We start from the raw sequence: 22987 nt of genomic DNA, 5'->3' as shown, positions 1-22987 counted from the left end.
TATTTCGGATTTTTTTTTTTTGGAATTACATGACTTTTGTGTATTTTGTAGAAAAACATCGAAAGGAAATCACTCTTTATACATGAAGAATGTTTTTTTTTCTCGGCGAACATAGTGTAATTCCCTTAAAGGGCAATAAATACCAATATTAAAAAATGTTAAATCATTTTCGAATCATAATATTCAGCCAAGGGGCATCAGATATTAAAAGAAAAACTCAAAATAAGAAACTCATTTATTCGTATACACAAACATACGTAAATAAATACTTTGTTGCAGATTTTGGGAAATTATGCTATCAGCAAATACTGTATGTATAGTATGTATATTTCTTAAAACCGATCAAATTATTGAATATAATTAATAACAAAATTATGTATGATAGATTTCAATCTTTTCTACCATTAAAAGGAAGTTACTACTATGTTGTACTTATCCATGTAATTAAGTCCTTTTTTATGTTTCGTAAGCACCTCTGTTATTTGAAAGTCAAGGATGTGGCGTAGTGTCTTTTGCAAATCAAGATTTGCATGGTTTTCCTTGACATTTCCTAGTAACTTAATAGTTGCGGTTTTAAATTTCATGTGCACTTCGTTTCTTTCAACTTTCTTCTTGAACCATAAATTGGATTCGACAACATTTGGATTTTGCTATCAGACAAATTTTGTAATTCTATGGAGCTCACTAGTTGAGACGACTCTTGGTTGGGTTTTGACGTCGCTGACTGCCGATCCGATGCACTTTGTTGTGACGTTTTTCGCGTTGGATGGCTTCGATGTGCTTGGTGCAACAACATGTCTGAATTTATCTCCGTGATTGAGTCCGAATCAGATGACTCGTGAAAAGTCATGTCGTCCGAGTCAGTGTCATAGACAGCTGACAAACACGTAGTTTTGTTTTCTGTGGAGTCCCTGATACGGTTTTGGTGACGCGGACGAGTATTCTCTTCCTCCAATAAGTTAATATAGTCCTGTAAAGAAACAACCATTATATCACCTCCGTTATATAATTAAATGGACGGGGTAATAATGACTTTTATTGTCAATCTATCTTTCTATCTATCTAATACAAAAAATAAATACTGGATCAAAGTCTGTTAATAAGAGACCAGGGGGCCACATCGCTCAACTGAGCACATTGATCAGGAAAAACAGAAAATTAATCAGTTTAGTAATGAAAGGTATAAATATGACTAATCACAGTTTTGCTATTCTCAAGAAGACATTCCCTATGTATTCCTATGTAAAACATTGATCACTCACTGTGATCCACCCTACTCCTGGGGGTCATAATTTGAACAAACTCGAATTTACTCTACCCGAGGATGGTTTCCATATGCGTATGACCAATCATGGTTTTGCAATTAGCGAAATTTTTAATGTTTTCCTTAAATTATCATAGGTAAAATTTTGACCATCTTTTGTGACCCAACGTTACCCCATGAGGGTCTTGATTTGAGCAAACATGAAATATACCTGGAGATGCATCCACATGAATATGAACAGCAGCTTTGCTGTTCCTCAGATGAAGATTTTTAAAGATTTTCCCAATGGATTCATATGCAAAACTTTGATCAATGATCATCAATTATGACCCACCCTACCCATGGGGTCATGATTTGAACAAGCTTAAATCTACTCTACCTCAGGATGCTTCCATATAATTATGACAAATCATGACCTTTACTGTTAATTAAAAAAGTTTTTTTTTTATTTTTCCTAAATATATATGTATTCCCATGTTAAAGTTTGATCACCTATTGTGGGTCTACATACCTCGGGGAGTTATGCTTTGAATAAACTTGAATCTACACTACATGAGAATGCTCCCATATGACTTTCATCTTTCCTGGACCAGTGTTTCTTGAGAAGATTTTTCAAATGAAACTTATGGAGATAACGGACAGTATTCAAGATCCATAAAACAATACAAAATAGCAGCAGAGCAAACACGGACCTCAAACACCAGAGGTGGGATCAGGTACCATGGAGGAGTGATCACATGCATACGGAATTTATATCTCAGTTGACTCGATACGCAAGAACATACTCTACCTATGGACAATTTCTAAAACGAGGTAAATTATTGACATACCGGTCACGGTAGCCTAGTGGTAGAACGTTCGCTTCATAATCGGAACACCCGGGTTCGATCCTCGTTCGCGGCACCGCGTCATATACCTAAGACATTAAACATAGGTAGTGACTGTTCCTTCGCCGAGCGCTTGGCACTACAAATGAAAGGCACGGGTCTTTCGGATATGACCTTAAAAACGTAGGGACCGTGTAACTGTAGGCGTTGGTACGATAAAAAACCCTCACTGCTCAATGGCCCTGAGTACCGAGCATAGGTCTCCATATGAGTGAAAAATTCTCGAGAGAGACGTTGAACAACATACAATCAATCAATTATTGACACACAAGTTGATGGAACAAGAATACCAGCAGTCTCGTGTAAAGTCATCATTTCATAAGTTCTGTGGTCGATACAATGACCTTGTCAGCAAAGACAATTTATCATAGAGTCAAATGCTCACTGACGTTTTTCATACTAATTGTTAGTCCATTATTTATACACTTAATTGACGACGGATTTTCCCGTTATTTCCTAATCATGACAAGGAGCACTAGGCGGATGTGACCGGTCGGTAGGCGATGCTTACTCCTCCATGGCACCTGATCCCATCTCTGATGTTTTGGAGGTCTGTGTTTGCTCTGCTCCTGTTCTGTATTGTTTTATGGACTTATGATCTTGAATACTGTTCGTTATCTCCATATGTTTCATATTGTCCATCAGAAACTCAAGCATTTTTTTCATGTCACCTTCAGAGTACTTGTGTGTACGATCAGAATGTTTTTCACAAAATAATTTTGCAAATGACCAATGACTAGGTAAGTAAATATACGAATTCCATTCTAATTAAAAATGCGGTTGTCTATGATATCTAAAAACCTGGACTTAATTTATCATGAGGAATGGTTTTGTATAAAGTCGAAAAGTCGTAAGTTGATTTTGGTAAAATCTTGTGATTTCAAATGGTCCAAAAGTCCCTTGGAATTTATGAGTATCCAAATCTGATTTACACCACTTCTTGAATATATTGTTGCTTAGTACTCTTGAAGTTTCTCCAGATGCCATCAATTTTTATTAATTAATAATTATCTCCAATTGGAAGAGGGCGTGGTCCTTCATTTGAAAAAAAAAAATTGAATCCACTTAACCCCGGGATACTTTGTGGCAAGTTTAGTTGAATTAGGTCCAGTGGTTCTTGAGATGAAAAAAGTGTGAAAAATTTACGACGTATACATTGTAATATTGATCAGAAAAGATCACTTGAGTGTTCAGACATACAAAGAGCATATTTTTAATCGATGAAATCAGAATAGAGATATTGCTTGTTAAAAAGGAATAGGACATTCAATTGCTCATAGAAAGATATAATTTCATTTTTTTTTTATTTTGACGCATTTGTTTAGCTATTTTAATAAAAGACCTTTTCTAATGTAAGAGGTTTTTATGTGGAAATTTTAGAAAGACCTTGGTTAGGACGAAAAGGTCCGCGAATGTTGTCGTTCTACGTGCCGGTTATTATACCCTATAATCCTACACTTTATCAATCTTTTGACCACTAAAGATTTGGTACCCAATCTTATCAACCGTAATATTGCTATAATTTATGTGCATCTTATATCAACAATAGTTATTAATTATCAATGCTGAATCTCTCTCTCTCTCTATTAACGTTAATACGTTAACATAGAGTGAGGACTTTTAGAAATTTTATCTCATTTTATCATTGTATTCATTCTTCGTTATCCCTAATTAACAACAAACAAGAAATAAAATAGCTGTCTAAATGTCATTATTTGTTAATTCCCTAGATTGAACTTATAACTTTGTGTAAGAATAGTTCAATATTGTTTATCAAAGTCCAAAATAGAGGTACCATAAAGCGCCGTATCCCACCCCTGATGACTTAGCTATAGGGTTCCATGTTTTCTCTACTCTCAATTTTTAGGGTTTCAATAAATAACCTTTTCACTTCGATTACTCTTCCTTATCTTCATAGTTCATCTTTAAGTTCAGTCGATGAAAAATCTATATTACCCTGTTTGCAACACGCTGCAACAAACCATCTAATCTGGACTCGATGTCGTTGAAGGAGGGTCTATCTTGCGTGCGTTCAGCCCAGCATTCCAGCATCAGCTTGTATCTAATAAATAGGTTTTCAAAACATAAAATAATGATAACATATTAAAGTACATGTAAGCAATGGAATTATAATATAGTAAGAAATAAAATTCACGGAATGTTATGTTGTAGTATTTAGACTAAACTCGGAACGTAAATCTGTATAAAGACATTTTCTAGATTAAAAAACAAAAGGCCCATGGGCCACACCCTACCCTAGGAGTCAGGATTTGATCAAACTTGAATCTACACTACTTGAGTATGTTTCATTACAAATATACATGTAACCAATCAGGAGATTTTTCATGAACTGTATTAGTATATTCCTATATGAAAATCTGATTGTCCATTGTGGCCCTATCCTACCCCCGGTGGTCATAATATGAACAAATTTGAATCTACACTACCTGAGGATGCCTCCATATAAATATGGTCATTCATGACTTTTGTTGTTCTTAAGATTTGTTTTTTAAAATTTTTCTTGAATATTCCTATGTAAAAATTTGATCGTCCATTGTGGCCCCGCCCTACCCCTGGAGGTCATGATTTGAACAAATTTGAATCTGCACTACCTGAAGATGCTTTCGTATTAGTTTCATATTTTCTGACCCAGTGGTTCTTGAAAAGATTTCTTAAACATATGTTACCAAATTTTCAATTTTTCTTGATTGTCTCCCCTTGAAAAAGGACATGGCCCTTCATTTGATAAAAAAAAAAACTTGTATCCCCTTCACCCAAGAGTGCTTTGTGGTCAGTTTGGTTGAAATTGGCCAAATGGTTCTGGAGAAGAAGTCGAAATTGTGAAAAGTTTACAGACGGACAAACGTACAGAGAGGCGGCCTACAGACAAAATGTGATCAGAAAAGTTCACTTCCCCTTTCAGCTCAGGTGAGCTAAAAAAGGAATAGAGAGTTCTATTTAGAATCCTTTGCCTCGTTGTTTTGAGGAATGCACTGATTGTTAAAAATATAATTATTTAAATAAATATGTAAATGGCTATAATAGGAAAATTTATTGAAAGGTGAGTCAATAAAAAAACAGAACAATTTAGTTTAAAAAACAATATTATAATTATTTTTAGCTTACTGATAATCAGGACACGTCGCTGGTTTGGGTAGCCGATAATTATGGGCATACATTTCACATAATGATTCAACTGGAATTCCAGCAAAAGGGTTACCCCCAAGCGTGACAACCTCCCAAAGCAGTATTCCAAAGGACCATACATCACTTTTAATGGAATACTGTCCCATCAAAAGAGCTTCAGGACTCATCCATTTAAATGGTAACCTTCCCTACAAAAAGACATAGAGAGGTCCAGGCAGGTGCCGTGCACAAATACAATGAGTCTTTCGAGAGAATATATTTGCCACGTTCTTACCTTTGAAACTTTAAAATAATATGATGATTCATACACATCTCTTGAGAGCCCAAAATCAGATATTTTTGCAATCGGGTCCTGCGTAAGTAGAATATTTCTTGCAGCAATATCTCTATGAATACACTACAAACGAAAATGTTCCAATGTATTTTTAAATAGTCCGTCTATCTTGCAATAAGGCCTTTCTTGTTCGGAACTGTATAACACAATGGACAATGAGAATATGACAGTATGTTATTCTTAATTAACAGTCCTTTTTTTCGAAAAGCAACGACAAATGCAAACCAGAAGTCTCTGTCAAGACTGTAGCTCTACTGGTTTGTACTTATAATAACGAAAGAGAAAAGAAGCAGTAAAGACTTAAAACTTTACAAAAGCAATAAATAGAATAATGATCCTTGATTAAGTCTCTTTTTGAGTCAAGATTGCCATAAGACTACAACTGTAGGAGTAGCTTTTAATAAAATTTTACAGAATTTTCAATTTAAATTACTATGGCAACATAAGTCATCAAAATCAAAAACACAAAACTGATAAGTATGTATCTCAGTGTAGTCTGCTTGTGTGCCAAGTTACATTAAAATCAGACCAAAACTGAAGGAGAAGTAGTATTTTGAATGTATTTTAAAAACAGCAACACCGTTCATCGAAATCAAAAACCGATACACAAAATTATGTATCTTAGTGTAGTCTACTTATGTGCCATGTTATATTGAAATCAGACTTAAAATGTGGGAGAAGTTAATTTTGAATGATTTTCACAGAAAATTCTATTTTAAGTTACCACGGCAATACCGTTCATTGAAATCAAAATTAAACCGATAAACAGAATTATGTATCTAACTGTACGAGAAGTAGCATTTTGAATATTTTTCAAAGAATTTCTATTTTTAGTAACCACGGCAACACCGTTCATCGAAATCAAAAACTGATACACAGAATTATGTATCTTAGTGTAGTCTACTTGTGTGCCAAGTTATATTGAAATCAGACTTAAACTTTAAGAGAAGTAGCATTTTGAATGATTTTCATAAAAATTTCTATTTTTAGTAACATGGCAACACCGTTCATCGAAATCAAAAATCGATATACAGAATTATGTATTTTAGTGAGGTCTACTTGTGTGCCAAGTTATATTGAAATCAGACTTAAACTGTACGAGAAGTAGCATTTTGAACGATTTTCACAAAAATTTATATTTTTAGTAACCACGGCAACACCGTCTGTCGAAATCAAAAACCGATACACAGAATTATGTATCTTAGTGTAGTCTACTTGTGTGCCAAGTTATATTGAAATCAAACCAAAACTGTAGGAGGAGTAGCGTTTTGAAAAATTGTTTACAGACGGACAGACAGACAGACAGACAGACGGACGGACGACGGACGCATTACTATCGGATAAGCTCTTCTGGTCTCTGACCAGCAGAGCTAAAAAGTGCACATTTCACTAAGTAAAAAAACATAATAAATCACATCGTTTTCCCTTCACTTAAAAAAGAACTAAAAAAATATACCTTTAGTTTTTCCAAATGACACATTCCCTTTGAGACATGCCATGCAAACATGATCAGAGTTCTAAACAATTCAACAGCTCTTTTGTCAAACCCAAAACCAGGAGTATTCAGCTGTAAGCCTGGAATTGTTGAGCACCGTCTTAGATAAGACAGAAGATCACCATTACAAGCGTACTCAAGCACCAGCATCATTGATCCTATTTTAAATAAAGAAATTATAATTGATAAGTTAAACAAAATTTATTGATTTATTATTTGTTTTGTTACACCGTTGCAAGAATATTATACTTAGATGAGATGGTAACTTTGAGGGTTTTCAAATTTGGGCCTATACTAGACACTTTTTTCATTGAGCTAGCGGGCTCTTTATTTTTCAAAAGTCTACCATGACTTCGTTTTTAAGGACATATATGATAATTTTCACTTCTAATATCGATTGCCGAAGGATCTGTTACTACTTGACCATGTATGAAACTTTAACTTTGCGCCGTGAACTAGCTATAGGATCGAACCCAGGCTCCCCGTCGTGAATATATAATATATAGGCATGGATATAAAGTCATATATTAAAAACGGTTTTGATACCTTTCATGGAACAAAGGCCTATCAGCTCTATGATATTAGGATGTTTCCCGACATACATCATATGGTCCAGCTCCAACTGCAGGGCCTCTTGTTCTTCTCTAGTGGCCTCCTCTGAAATTAATGACATCATATTTGAGATTCTTGAAAGAGCGCTTCTGGGAGATATTTCCTGGAGGTGCCTGATTAGGATAAATTGTTTCGCACTAAATAGCTTCGTTTCTGAACGAAATATACTAGAATTTCAATTAAAGTCGACGCTGATACAGATAATACAGTAAGGGTTAACGTTGTGGTATATCTTAAGGAAAGTCGCGCTCTTCTAATTGAAAAAAAGGAGATTAGATGTTGTTTGAGAAATTATTTATTCTGTTAAAGAAAATTTTCATTAAGAGAATAATATAAACACGTTGTATCACAGATTATATATTCTTGTACATATTACTAAAAGAAAAAAGTCTTAAAACTAGCTTGCAAAATACGTTTTAAAGTTCATTTGGTTTTTTTTTTCAATCTGTAAACATGGTAAATGATGGTCAAATAGCAATAAAGTACGTGTAGCTCGACTTAACTCGGGAGAAAAAACTAAGATGTAAATTCTCGTTTCAATTATAGTTTTCATACATTTGGTGCATTTTTAACTTTTTAAATATAGAAGTAAGCATAATTTTGCAAAGGACTACATAAAGGGTGGTAAGAAAGTTCATTCCACAATTTTCTTTGATTTTCGAAAGATATCTCAAATTTGTGATACATAGGTTCACATTGTTCACACTTGCTACTTATAAGGTTTTAAGTGTGTTACATTGAAACGAAAAGGGGAAGGCAGGTATTGAAACAGATGATGTCTGTTCCGAAAAGTCGTGGATGCAGCACAATTGGACATAGATTAAGCAGCAAGTTAATATTTCCCCTCAAATGTCAATATAATAATTATCAGGTCAGTATTCAGTATGAAAAACTTATTCTTTTGAAAATTAAACAACCTTTCTTTGGATACATCATGTACATCAGATATATGAACCCTGTTACACTGTATATATACTGTATATTAGTTGAGGTCACCACATTTATCATAAAGCTTTGTCTTAGGTTACCCTTAAGGTCTTTTTCTGGTTATATGTGCAAATATAAAACAGATGTGTCAGACTCTGTGGTATCTTTTAGTTCAAACTCACCGGGATGTATTGTGTCGACATATATTATTATATAATCAGAAAATTGTCATATTATATAGTCAGAAAATTGTCATAATCATACAAATGATATAATAATAATCAGAAAAATATACCCTTTAGTCTTTTAATGGCCACCTTTTTTGCATTTTCATCTTTTGTGTCTCGTAGATATCCCTCATGAACCATTCCAAAGGCTCCACGCCCAATCACCTTTCCTACTTTGAGCTGACCGGAAGCCACCTTCAGTCCTTTGTAATAATTCTCCAGTTTGGTAGAATAAATCAAGGAATCATGACGCTCTTCGTACTGGTAAGATGATTTACACTAAAAAAAATTGTAGATTTAAAATAAAAATAAATTTCATGTTTTTTTTTTTTGTTTCTTTTTTTACTGAAAACAATAATTTTAGCATCATTATTCAAAGAACATACATTCAAACTTTTTTCAAACTCAATGGGATTGATGAAAAATTCGAGATATTCGAGTATTTGAGGTATCACGGGAAAACATATAAAGACTTCAAATAACTTCGTCATGATGTTTGAGATGAGGAATTTCATTTGTATACTCACAAATTTTTAGAGTAATTAGTAATTTTTAAATGATTGCTTAACATTCCTAAAAAAGAGAGTATTTGTTTTGTTTACAACTTTCTATCTTAATTAATAATACTACTTTTAAAACTTTTTTCTACAATAAAGCCCTGAAAAAGTGTGATACGTTTTTTCTGCCTCAAGTTTCAGAAAATGTAATACAGCATCCGCTTGAAAACTGGGGTCTAAGAAAGTGATAATATTATTCAGCAGAATGAAGGATATGGAGATAACGAACAGTATTCAATATCAAAGTCTACAGATCAATACAAAATAGGAGCAGAGCAAACACGGACCTCTAAAGCATCAGAGGTGGGATCAGGTGCCATGGAGGAGTGAGCATCCCCTGCCGATCGGTCACACTCGCAGTGTGCTCCTTATCATGATCGGGAAATAACGGTAAAACCCGTCGTCAATTCAGTGTATAAATAATGGATTAACATTTAGTTTGAAAACCGTCAGTCAGCAATTGTTAAATAGAAATTAAGCAAGATCTTAGAAAATTTAGATTTCAAAATATAAATTATTAGATAAACAATACTAACCGTTAGCAGTTTCGGAAATTTTAAATGCGTTTGATGTTTTTGTTTCCATTTATAGACTGAAAATCCAGTACCGGCACAGAATAGAACAATAACAATTCCAACGATGCCAAACACTACATCATCTTTCAAAAGAAATATTTTATAGATGAAAAGACCATTTAATGAAATATTGGGTATAGTTTAAAGCTCGATGTAATTGAATAATATCAAACACATATATTGTAGCAAAGTTCACCATCATACTAATCCTAGTTAAAATTTCTCTAATACAGTTGTTTTAATTGCCAATATAAAAATGATATTCTTGCTGAATTACGATTGAATACTGCCAAATGTGTGTTACGCATTTAATAGTCAATCTATCTAAAATAATAATTCTACTTTTAAAAAACTTCAAATTGCAGAATTGCAAGAGTGAGAAACTGATCATAATTCTAGAAATACCGGGTATACCTGGTGTTTTCGATTTGTTTTCATGTTCTGTCAATTGGTCATTCTTCTTTGGTGCAGAAGTAACCCGTGGCTCCATACCTAATCAAAGCAAGTTTTAATCTTACAGAAAGGAAATAATACATAAAGAGATTTTTTCTGATCCCTTCCCTAAAGAAATAATCAGTTATCGATTGTTTCCTTCATAAGCAAAATGGTTTTACCTTTTCTTTCCATGAAAATGAACATTTATCAATCTTTCTCTTACATGTATAAAGAATTAGCCATACCTTCGAAACATAATTTGCTAAAATATGAACTATTACCCATCCTTACATGTACCTTATATAATTGACCCTTTAGGGATTATCGATAATTTTATGCATTATAGTTTTGTCACTCTCCGATTTTATTCACATCAAATTTAAAACATTAATTACACTTTTTTTCAGTTTTATTTTTAAAGAAACCAACAAAAAAAAAAAAATCAATTGGAGCAAAGAATAAAACATCTGACTATATGAATCAAGTTCAATTTGTTATAAATTTCAGGTATTCTTTTGCTTGCAAATCAAAATCAAAAGAACTTTCTTGACATACTATTCATTCAAATTTCTTCAATTTCTATTTATTATCTTTACTTTGTCATTTCATGATAAATTAAATTAAAATTTTATTAAATTCACTCAAAGATGCCTAAAAATGTGACAAATATATTTTGTACGAAAAACTTTAAGCATGCAACCAATCTCTTTTATTTGTCTTCTAGTATTTGGTTAGTAAAATATTTATAAAGTTAACTTCTTGTTTAACTTTCTTGTATGTAGTTCAAGTGAAAATGAAAATAAGACACAAAAATAAAACAGACACAATACGTGTTTTTATCCTTAAAAGCAATATAAAATGTTATAGCCAAATAATACAAAACTGTGATAACACTCAAAATGATACATAAAGACATTGGTGAAATTTATACCAGAAATCAATTTTGGCTTTCCTATAATTGATATGTTCCTCATCGGTGATACAGCTGGTCCTATGCCTACAATTTTTTCATTAAAACGATATAAATTTTAAAAAATTAGTATTTTTTAAAGCTCGGTATCCCTACTTTAATTTGATCTTCAAAAATTGCTTTCAAAATTTACACATGTGAGAATTATCAGTCAGATATCGGTTGATTTTATTTTTTTAAATGGTAAAAATAACAATATAATTATAAATGGCGATTGAAAAATTCTCTTTAGATATGAATGCACTAAATTAATCATCAAAAGTCTCTTTGATGGCACTCGGGATTGACACAGATCTATATTATCTGTGCTTATGGCGATATTCAGTACGTTTGGGTCAATCAATTAGATGAAACAGCTCTTAAAATGTAATGTAGATTATTGGTAAACTGTGTTTTTAAATTTATTTTGAAATGAAATGTATTCATTAATATATAAAAATAAGCAAAACTATTACATTTTAACTTAACTTGGTTTTAAAGATAGAAATCAATAGTGTATACCTAATCTCACGATTTCCTCATTTTCATAACGTTGGCATTTTCTTTTTTGATCGGAGAGTATTTTGAATTCTCCATACTGACAGACACAATGATCAGCCGAGGTACTAGCTCTATGACTGGTTGAGTACTGTGGACAGGTTGTACATGGTGCCTGGCCAACGAAAGACTTGAATGACCCTTCTGGGCATTCTGTAGACAGTAAAAAAGATCATAATTACATGTATAAAACATCTAATTAGTTCAGTGCCTGAAACTGCTTTGTATGATGTGCAATTGAAAGAGTATTTATTTAGCCAATGTCATATATACTGTAATGAAAAATTACTCAAATGTGACGTTGGTTAACATACAAAATTTATTCTTACGTTCGCAGACTCCATCTACAAGAGTGTGTCCTTTTTGACAAACACAGCCTGAGGCCCCGTCAAATAGAGGATGTGATCCCTCTGGGCAGGAGGAACACTGAAGTGTTTGTAGGTCAGCAGAATCATCGTAGCAGGTAACTAATAAACAAAAAGTTTGTGAGCCAATGTTCACCAGTAATACCCCCCGCTGGCTGTGATGTGGAAATCAAATTCGTACAAAAATAAATCTAACAATATTGTATGCCTAAACAAAGTGAGTTCTGAAATTTCATCATCTACGATAAGCATTTGTCGAGATAACTGAGACGGAATTCTGGTACGGAGAGACGTACGTACAAAAAGGGCAGCTTTCCGTCGGAGCGAAGTAGAATAAGTTATGACGTTTTAACGATGAATTTTACAACACAAGTATTTCATTAATTATTGTGTAAGAATGGTTTCTCTTGGTTTTGATAATTTTTAATAGATAAAATCAACAATTCATTACCTTTACATAATCCAACACTCGCAGTACTGCAATAACATTGTTCTTTACAACCTCGAAAAGAAAAGTTTAATGTTATATATGAATTAATCATGACTAAACAGTAAAAATGCAAGGTATGGAGATAGTGAAAAGTATTTAAGCTTAAAGTCGATTGAAACAATACAAATCTGAAGTAGAGCTAAGAGGAACCTCAAACGCGTAAAACAAAATCAGCATATACTTAAAATACAGTAAAGTTCCGAATGGTTCTACTTACTAATTTATCGTAAATTCTCGTGAGTCACGTGACGAGACCATAAACCCTATAAAAATAAACTGATATTGGATTTTTGACCAAAATCTTTTAATTCAAAACATACCACAAATTAAGTTATTCAGATCAAAATTCTCCATGAAAAGACTGGTTCCATTCTGAAAGCACATCAGAGCACATTCCTTTGTGTTGTTATGCAATTTGCACCTTTTCATTTGCCACGATATTAACCACCTATTTTGGCAGCTACATGTTAGCGGATTGTCATGCAAAATTCTAAAATGAAGTGAAGAACATTATATCATATTTGCATTCGATACAGGCAGAAAGTCCTACACATAAAATGTATTCATTTTGTGTGTCTTTAATAGGATTTAATCATAGCGTTAATTAAAATTTTTTATATATATTTACAGAGAATGTAAAGTGTAAATGTGTAGAAGCATAATACATTAATGAATGTATTGGAACGTTAAAGCACCATGACGTTGTTCCACAATCCTTTAACATGTTTAAATAATCAAGATCTCCGAAGAAGGATTTCGTAAATGTATACGCATTATATACATACATTTGACCCAAGTCCATCAAATGAAACTGAATTGACATTTCTTCCGGCAGATTGTTGATTTTATTCCCTGACAACAGCCTAAATTAAATAAGATTCTGATATTCTTAAAACATCTTTCCATCTTTAATCTCATTATTTATTTTATGACTCATGTCACATAATGAAGGGTGATTAAATAATGTAATTAGATATTTTCCTTTTCGGATTCATAAAAAAAATATTGATTAATAAGAAGGTTTTTCAGAGTAAGCCTAGAATTATCATAACCAAAAAAAAAAAAAAAAAAAAAAAAAAGAAAGATTTCTTATATTACAACCTGTGAAGGGGTGTATAAGAATTACCTACAACATTGAAAGATGCTGCAGACCATCAAAGGCATTGCTCGCAATTGTTCGGATTTTATTATTGGACAGGTATCTGAAAAAAAGAGCTCTGTTGAAGGAAATAATAATATTTGATAAATCTACAGTACATTCAAGTTATCAAAATCCGATGATTTAGAACCTGAAGATGATCTCTATATTTTCATAATTCTTTGAATCCTACCTTATTCATGAATGTTTAAAAAGATTCCTAGAGACCTTTTTCGGAATTTTCTTAACCGATTCCAATGTTTACTATTTAAATAATATGTAATTAATTTTTACAAGCAGTTTTTTATGAACTTAATATTTATTATTTATTTATTTATTTGTCTTTTATAGATATCGATGAATGTGTACTTACAAGAATTTTATTGAGGATAAGGCACTGAGAGAAGGAATAAATTGAATATTGTTAGCACTTAGATCTCTGGAAAAGAAAATGAAAGATATTAATGAATCTGATAAATAATTTTGTACACATAATCAAAAAACATAAAGAGAGAGAGAGAGAGAGAGAGAGAGAGAGAGAGAGAGAGAGAGAGAGAGATTGGAATTGGATAAAATATTAGATTTAATTTAAAAAAAATTAATTTTCAAGTGACATTATACTTACAAGAGTTTTAAATTCTTTAGAACTTTTAAGGAGACGATCGGAATATTCTCGAAAAAATTATTTTCTAGGTACCTGTTAAGTAAAAATCTTGAATATGAAGGCAATTATTTCATGTAAAATTCCGAAGAACATGAATATTAAATTGAAAAAAAAGTGAAAATTGTTTTGGTAACTTTACATTTATCATGGTTATTACTGATTCAAAATGATTGCAGAATCATTAACGTTTATTAGTAACTACATTCTTTTTTATATATTTCAGCAATGAATCCTTTTTTTTTTAAGATTTAGTCTCATAACTGCAACGGTGTGTGCAAACAAATAGCACGAAATGAAAATTTGTTTGCGCACACCGTTGCAGTTATAAGACTACTGTAAAATCACATATTTTCAAGAGATCAAATTTTCGTGGTTTGAAGAAAATATATTGGTTCATGGGAATTTGATTTTGTGGTTGAAGAATTTTTCAGTAGTAATTAATATATGTGAAAATTTGCATTTGGTGGTGAAGATAAATTCGTGGTTCTCTTCATTCCTTGAAAACCATGAAATTTAAATCCCCACGAAAATTAGTGATTACAGTATATCTTTTAAAAAAACAATGATTCACTGCTGAAACCCAATTCTTTTAACTCTTTGCATTGACTTCAAATGTGATTTATATTTTAAAACACACGTTTCACCCCTCGAATAAGCTACAGTTAATAAAGGAGCCAACGTAACAGCTACTGGTCAATGTGAGCATAATGTTTGATTTTCGCTTATGACGTTTCACCTCCTTGGTGTCCAACAATTGTTATGTCTCTATAAAAAGCATGTTTTAACCTTTTGAACCCCTTTCTGTGTTATGACGTTTAGAATGCCATAGATTTCCATACACTTTATATGCAAAAACATGTGTAATGTAAATATATGAACTAGAGAAAAGGGTCAGAGCAAAGTTAACTTTCTCTTAGTCAAAATCTAAAGTACTAGAAGAGCTACGAGTAACTTACAAGGAAACTAGTTCAACGTTTGACAAAAATAAGTTCTTCTTTAGCTGTTTTAGTTTGTTGTGACACAGTTTTCTGCAAAAAATAAAACCTTAAAAAATAATACCCATTTTTGTATTTTCTACTGATATTCTTCGTTATTATTTCTCTGATATTAACATTTAAAAGTTATTAAAATTAAATTTAGAAATTAAACATCAACCATGTTTCCTTTAAAAATCAAGAAATAAAATCCTTTTACAAATTGCAAGAACTTGACTTAATTAAGCTTTATTAGATTTTTTCCTAAAGATTTAATCTTTTTATATCTGTATGAAAAAAATAATAAAGGATAAATATGTACATACAAAATCCGAAGTTTCCAAGCGTCGGTGAACGCTCTCTCATCAATATTTTGAATTTTATTATGACAAAGGTCTCTGCAAAGGAAATAAAATATTGATGTTTCAAGGCCCACTTTCATACAACATGCTTTGAAAAAGGCATGACAATTTTTTTTTTACAAATCCTCTGGCAATAAAGGGTTAACTTGAATATAGCCATCAACTGCAAATTATTATTGAAGAGATTGGGCCTATTCTTAAATATCTATTCACTTTTCAAAGAAAAATAGTTTTCTTTCTTTTTTGTTATCTTATTCCCTTACCCTCTGTATTGGCTTTTCAAAATGATTTAGCCAACTCTGACTTTTTGACGCAGACGAAGAAATCATTTTTAATTTTTTTTCCCCTTATGCATTGCATGTTGTGCATAATTCAAAAATGTTATGATTAGTAACATGATTCTTTGATTAATTATTGTTTTACGCCCTATTCGAGAATTGTTAACTCATATAAATCGTCACCATAAACCGATGATGGGTTAAAAAAAAATGGATCTATGCTCGGCTTTCATGACCATTGAGCAGTGAGGAATCTTTATCGCGGCAACGCTTGACGTGACATTGGACCTTGGTATTAATATTCCATGTTGAATGACCTGCATTTTTCACTCCAATGTCCCGATCACGCAGCGAAAGAATAGTTGCTACCTATGTTTATTGACTTTGGTCAGTCACGGCGGTTTTTTAATCTACAACTCTTCCGATCACAGAGTGAGAGCTCTATCAAACTGGCTACCATGAGAAGATCAATATATAATAGTTTAATAAATAATGAATAGTTGAATTTGATGACACATTATGCTTAAAGGATGGAGAGGTAAATAAAGCCACTATTCTTTATTATCCTGAACAAATATATATATATGTAATATTCATAATCCCTTTATCCGCGTATTGATGTTCTTTTTCTCTAAAATAAAAACTTCAGGAATCTAACCCAGACACTGAAACATTTATGACGCCTCACAGACAACTTAAAAGTACGAATTTCAAAAGATGTCATCAAATCGACTAATTTATTTCACAACTCTACAAAATCTGGCTTACTGTACAAGACTCTACTTACAGCTGCTGTAGCATCACCAGACTCTGAAATGTGTCTTCCTGGACAATCGTGATATCGTTGAAAGTAACGGAACTACAATTTTGTGTAACAGATTTATAATTACAACATTAACAATAGCAATTTCCTCATCCGGTAACTTTTTCTAGTTAAAACATTCTCTAATTAATGTGCTATCCATCACGTGCTTCACTCCCTTAAAATGAATACATTGTATGTGTAGGACTTACAGTCTGTATTGATTAAGCATTAGTGTTAATTTTGTCAAAGAATTTTCTTATACCAAGACTTGTACATTTTACTTTGATACTTTTTTAGCTTTTTTTTGTTTTTAACGTCTAGGTCGGGTCGATAAAGTGTAAATTTGTCGCACCTCTAAAGTCAGACTTTAATTTGTAACTAGTGAGACAGCAGGTTTTTTATGTGATAAGTAAAGGTTCAACATATCTCACTTATATTATTACGGTATCAAATAGTCCATAATTTTAAAAGTATTTTTTTCCTTTACATCATAATCTTTACCTCAAAATATTAAGCTGATAAAAATAATCTAAAACCTTTCCAGTTCTCGGTGTAATATTTTTTTAATTTGAATAGAATGCAGAAGACATGCAATATTTGACAATTTTATGCAATTTTATTTTAAGCCATAAAAATTGCCATTTTACAGACCTCAACGCAATTTTCTTTCTATTTTTATGATGTGATAATCCTTAATTCTTATTGATTTTAGGCTTAAAAACTTTTCTATTTGAAACATTAAAGACTTGAAAGCGGAGACACTTTAATATAACATCTATAATAAAAAAGGATCAAACAAAGAGAGCCTGGGTAAAATTATACGCTTACATTGAGTATATCTTCTTTTTGCTGGCAAATAAAAACGGCTGTAAAGCTTCCCTGAGATTCAGAATGGAGCAGTTCTTCAATGATCTGTTTAAACAATAGCATGTTTAATACTAAGCTGAATAACAAAAATAAATAATGATCATTAAAACTTCTCTTCAAAGGTCTTACTGTTTAATTAGAGTTAAAAAAAAAAGAGCTTTCCTATCCATCTACGGGTCTTATAGCCTTAAACTTAGATAGGAGAATACGCAAGATGCCATTAAAATCAGACAATAAATACGTAAATAAATGTTAAAAATAATTTTGCAAAAATATACCACTGGATGAAAAATAGATTAATGTAAAACCTAACATTTCTTTCCCCTCGAAAAAGTATTGTTATAAAAATTATAATAAAACATTTTTCATAGAAAATTGGCAGATCCTTATCGTTTACTTTAAAATCTGAAAAAAAAATTCGCCAAGACCTTTCAATTCTACGAAAACTTCCGTTTAAAGTAAACATTTGTAGCTCAATTTGTAGCTCGTTTTCAGAGTTTTTCAAAATGTTAAACGTTTACTCAAAATTCTGTATAGATTTTTTTTTAAGTGATATAAAGTTACAAAAATGATATAAAGTCATAAATTAACATCTCTGGAAAAAGAAAATAAGTGGAAGTAAAGAATGCAAAAAAAAAAGAATCGATAAAAGACTTCCTAAATATCGACGACCTGGTTAAGAAACAAGACTTCAATTAGAGGAAGGGGATTTCTGGCTATCACTTTGTGTAATGAACATAGCCAAAAAGATATTTAAAGATTACAAGCGGTAATCAAGTAAAAAATTGTAATTATATAATGAAAATGGAGATGAAAGCAAAAATGTCCTCTGGAAACACCAGAGTTAAGATCAGGTGCCATTAACGAAAGAGTACCTCTTGTAAAATTGACTCACCGTTCTTGAGTCAAAAGTTTTGATGACGTACACGGAGTACACGAAAAACAAATGGTATGAAATGACAGTATATCATTTCTATTAGAAAAATATTAGTGACATTTGACTATGTTACAAGCTGGTTTCTGTACGACAAATAGTTGAGATTAACCATGAAAAACCTCATTCTGTAACTAAGGTGGATTTTCCTGCATTCTGCTTCGACTTAAAGATCAAACACAGACGATTTTGCTTTTTGATTAAAGGTGCTTCTTCACAGGTTTAAACTTAACATTTTCTCATTTTCTGTATTATATCACGACTTATATATTGCAATAGCATTTCACGCGAAAATCTAATCAAAAAATACTTTATCTGGAAATTATTGGAACTACGAATTTCTGGACGCGTTTGATCAACATACCCTGGTACTTTAAAAAATTCTAACTTTATCTTCAATATTCAAGAAAAGAAGCAATATTGTTGTTTATAAATGAAAAGTATTACATCTTTAATCGAGAAAATTCCGAGTAAAAATGTTCGAAAGCAAACCCACTCACTAATATTGTCAACCCATGCTCGATGTCATGTACAGAGTTTAACAATCTGAATACACCGATGAGAACGTTTACTGTTTTTGTAAACAGGGCACGAGCTCTTTTACTTTTAAATATTACGATTAACCGGGCGTGTTCAATTGTTGAACTCCTCGCACATCACTGGGCACGGACTGACAATACTCAGTATTGTGATAAAATTTTGCTTTGTCACATTTCAACTCGGAATTTTCTGAATAATAGTTTAAATATTTTTTTTTATAAATACACAACAAAAATGCTAATTTTCCTAAGTATTTAAAATAAAATTAAAATTTGTGAAAGTGCAAGGATGTGTTAATCGGACACGTTAAAAAACCGAAATAAGACTTTTATAATATTTAACTACAAAATGCTATAACAACATATATGTCATGAAATTATACAGAAACTTTGATAAAATATTAACTTTAAATTTGTGTCCAAGCACCTTTAACTGGGGCCTTTAAATTTTCATATGCAGAGAAAAAATGAATAGTTTGAAATATCGTAAATAATGGAAGTTTAGTACGGCGATAGTTGAAGTCATCATTAAGTTTATCTTTATGTGGTAATAGCTCAAGCAAATACACAAAATAAGACACCAAGATGATAAATTAAAATAATTATAAATAATATCAAGAACAATATCTATTTTTATAAAAATTTTATCAGAAATGATACAAGATATATGTGTTTACCAAATAAGTTCCGCAATTTAGACAATAAACAAAATAGATGAGCCTAAAGTATATCATGTACTTTGTCGTGACTTTGTAACCAGGTTTACTCAAAGGAAAATAAATTAATAAATCTCTCTTTTTGCACTGATAAAACGCGAATCAGTACACCCATGCTTATTTTTATGGAATATATAACCTAGATGCAAATACATAGATTAGATGAAAAGATATTTTTTTATTGTCAAAAAAGAACAGTGAGATAATCGTTTAAAATAAAATCTATTGAAATACGACAAAGCAATCATCAAAGCAGATTAGCATTAATCAAATGATGAAAGATTCTAAATAACACAGACCAGGTAAAACAACTTAATGTCACAAAAAGACTTACAGATCGAGAAGTCGTGGAAAATTTCCATGTAATTGGTACATACGTGTCAGAGATGTATTTGTCATTCTTCTGAAAATATCGAATATTAACATTAATATAACAACATCTTAATCCCTTCATCTGAGAATAGACAAGATGGTACTATTTGATAAAGGTGAATTCTGTCAAGTGATTGATAGTAATTTGATCCGAAATCCACATTTCAAAATAGATATTCAGTGCAAAACTGCAGAAGTACAATTAATATGGTAAAAGAATAAAAGGATAAGTTTGTAGTCAATTAAACATGACTTTCATATTTCACAAGTAAATTTCTTATGAAAAAGTTTTTCACTGGATGCCAAAACAATTTACCCTGGAGTTTTACATACGTTTGCAAGAATTTACAAAAGTTTCATTTGATTCGTATTTTAAAGAAGTTAGTGATAGCACCATCCTACTACACATGAGTATACATTGAGATGAGAAATTTCTGTTTTACAAATAATATTTTTACTGTGAAATCACAAATTTTCTTGGAAGGTTAATTTTCGTCGTTTCGAGGTGTGAAAAGCCTCAAGAATTCATGCACCAATATTTGTAAAATGTTTTACAACACTTATTCATCCAAGAATCAAATCCTCACAAACCAAAAGTTTTTTCTCATACAACAAAAATTTAATCCTCCAAATATATGTGACTTTACAGTAGCCTTTTGAGTTTTAATTTACCTTATAGTTTGACCCATTAAAAAACTTTTACCTTGGACATAAATTTTAAACACTCAGTGCAAGAATCTTCATCTTCCACGGTTACATTACTTACAACAGAGTCTTTCTTTGGATTTCAACATTTTTGATTGGGGCCTTCATGTTAGAATTTGCGTTTGAAAAACTTAAACATTGACCTATCCTTTAAACAGTCGGTATTATGGTTTTAATGTCTTTTGACAAGACCTTCTACTGGGTACCTTTAAATTGACCCTGACGTTTTAACCATTTAAAAAAAATAATTTCTTGACCTTGGTCAAAACCTTTGAATGGTTAGTTTCTGTTAGTGCTTGTCAATAAGCTGTAATATTTCACAGCAATATTTCTTGTGAAAGTGCTCCTTGTTTTTTGGTTTACACAGTTTTTCATTGATCGACCTTGGAGTTTGATTTGCAAATAAGAAACTTTAATTTTCCCTACAAGTGTTTCACAGAAACATCTTCTTTTCTCACAATAAGTATCGCTAGACGAACTGACCAGTTACCCCGGGGAGTCACAATTACTACAATTCAGTTAGTTAGATTTGGTAAACGCTAAAATACAAATTACAGTAAAAAAATTTTCTTTCTTAGAAAAGGATTTTTAGAAAATGGTGTTTAATTAAACATATATTTTTCCCGACTGACTGACTACCGATTTTCTAACCGATTGATACCGATTACCATGTAACCGATTACTCAGTCGTTCCTACCAAAGACATATCTATTATATGTTTCTGTTCCGACCGAGTAATCGGTTACTTGGTCACGAATTGAAATCCTTAATATAAACACACTAGTATACAAATCATACATGTATATTTGCCTGCTGTTACAATATAGTTATTTATGCTTCAGGATCCTCTATATATGATATATAGTTGATATAAATATGAATGGTTGACACAATGTACAGGACTATGCACATCACCGGGAGATAGTAGTTAAAACATGACTTTTTTGGCAATTTTTATGATGTGAAACATCAGGTACATAAAATATCGAGAATCTGCTTTTGAACTTGTTTGACAAATAAGAATAAAGATAAGAAAAATTCTTCTTCTTTTTTTCTATAGTACTTCAATATTAGTTGTAATGATGGATTTTGAGATCATTTGACGAGTCCTCCTGATCCTTAATAGACTACCTTTTGACACCTTATTCTATTCGGGAGATAACAATATACAGCAAAAAAACAAAAAAAAACAAAACACACACACACACACACACACAAATAAATATACATACCCGGTACATAAAAGTAATGGATAAAAGAATAGAAAACAAAATAAGACAGAAAAAAAAAATTAATGGATGATTCACAGCTTTAGACATACACGTACTGTCTACAGTCAAATTTTCGCCCCCATTTTATTTCGCCTCTTTTGACCTAACCTCATTTCAGCGAATTTAAAACAGCGCGATTTGAAAGAATGAAGTAACATTTCTTAACCAAAACTAGGACTGGGCGAATTTTAAAAGGAGCAAAATTGTTTCCAAGTGTGAAATACGGGACGAAAATAACCCTGTATACAGGATTTAAAAAGTATTCAATGAATCATTTTTTTTTTCGTGAAACTCTAAATTATCATAATGAAAAAAAAGTATAGTACAGAGAAACAGGGGCGAAACATGTCCTCTTTCTAAGAAAAACAATTTATTAAAGTTTGAAATACTGATATTAAGCTACTGCTTTAGAAATGATATAATGAAAATGATGATACATTTTACATATATAAAGTCTCAGTGAAAGTGTTTTAGAATTTGTCTGCTCCTACATGGCACCTGATCCCACCTCTGATGTTTTGGAGGTACGTGTTTGCTCTG

General features: G+C 31.8%; 2 protein-coding genes across 2 annotated transcripts; both read right to left on the bottom strand.

Moving 5' to 3' along the window:
* Positions 1-434: 434 nt before the first annotated feature.
* On the bottom strand, positions 435-12888 carry LOC134245817 (macrophage colony-stimulating factor 1 receptor-like). The gene is made up of 13 exons (XM_062728062.1): positions 12784-12888; positions 12297-12434; positions 11932-12120; positions 11392-11457; positions 10440-10517; positions 9987-10108; positions 8962-9172; positions 7674-7784; positions 7089-7285; positions 5573-5695; positions 5278-5486; positions 4108-4213; positions 435-970 (listed from the first exon to the last, which is right to left on the bottom strand). The coding sequence occupies exons 1-13, from the start codon at positions 12872-12874 to the stop codon at positions 581-583; spliced, it is 2031 nt and encodes a 676-aa protein (XP_062584046.1). The 5' UTR covers positions 12875-12888; the 3' UTR covers positions 435-580.
* A 243-nt stretch (positions 12889-13131) lies between these two features.
* On the bottom strand, positions 13132-21284 carry LOC134245835 (leucine-rich repeats and immunoglobulin-like domains protein 1). Its single transcript, XM_062728090.1, has 10 exons — positions 21238-21284; positions 17872-17955; positions 17026-17097; positions 15925-15996; positions 15581-15652; positions 14586-14657; positions 14334-14399; positions 13953-14024; positions 13608-13685; positions 13132-13312 (listed from the first exon to the last, which is right to left on the bottom strand). Exons 1-10 carry the CDS (start codon positions 21282-21284, stop codon positions 13132-13134), a joined length of 816 nt encoding a protein of 271 aa, XP_062584074.1.
* Positions 21285-22987: the final 1703 nt, after the last annotated feature.

This window comes from Saccostrea cucullata, unplaced genomic scaffold, assembly GCF_032062105.1.
Source record: "Saccostrea cucullata isolate Sc308-1 unplaced genomic scaffold, CSIRO_AGI_Scuc_v1 ctg555, whole genome shotgun sequence".
Taxonomy (NCBI): domain Eukaryota; kingdom Metazoa; phylum Mollusca; class Bivalvia; order Ostreida; family Ostreidae; genus Saccostrea; species Saccostrea cuccullata.
Note: the sequence above shows the minus strand (reverse complement) of the source record. Positions and strands in the feature narration are given on the sequence as shown.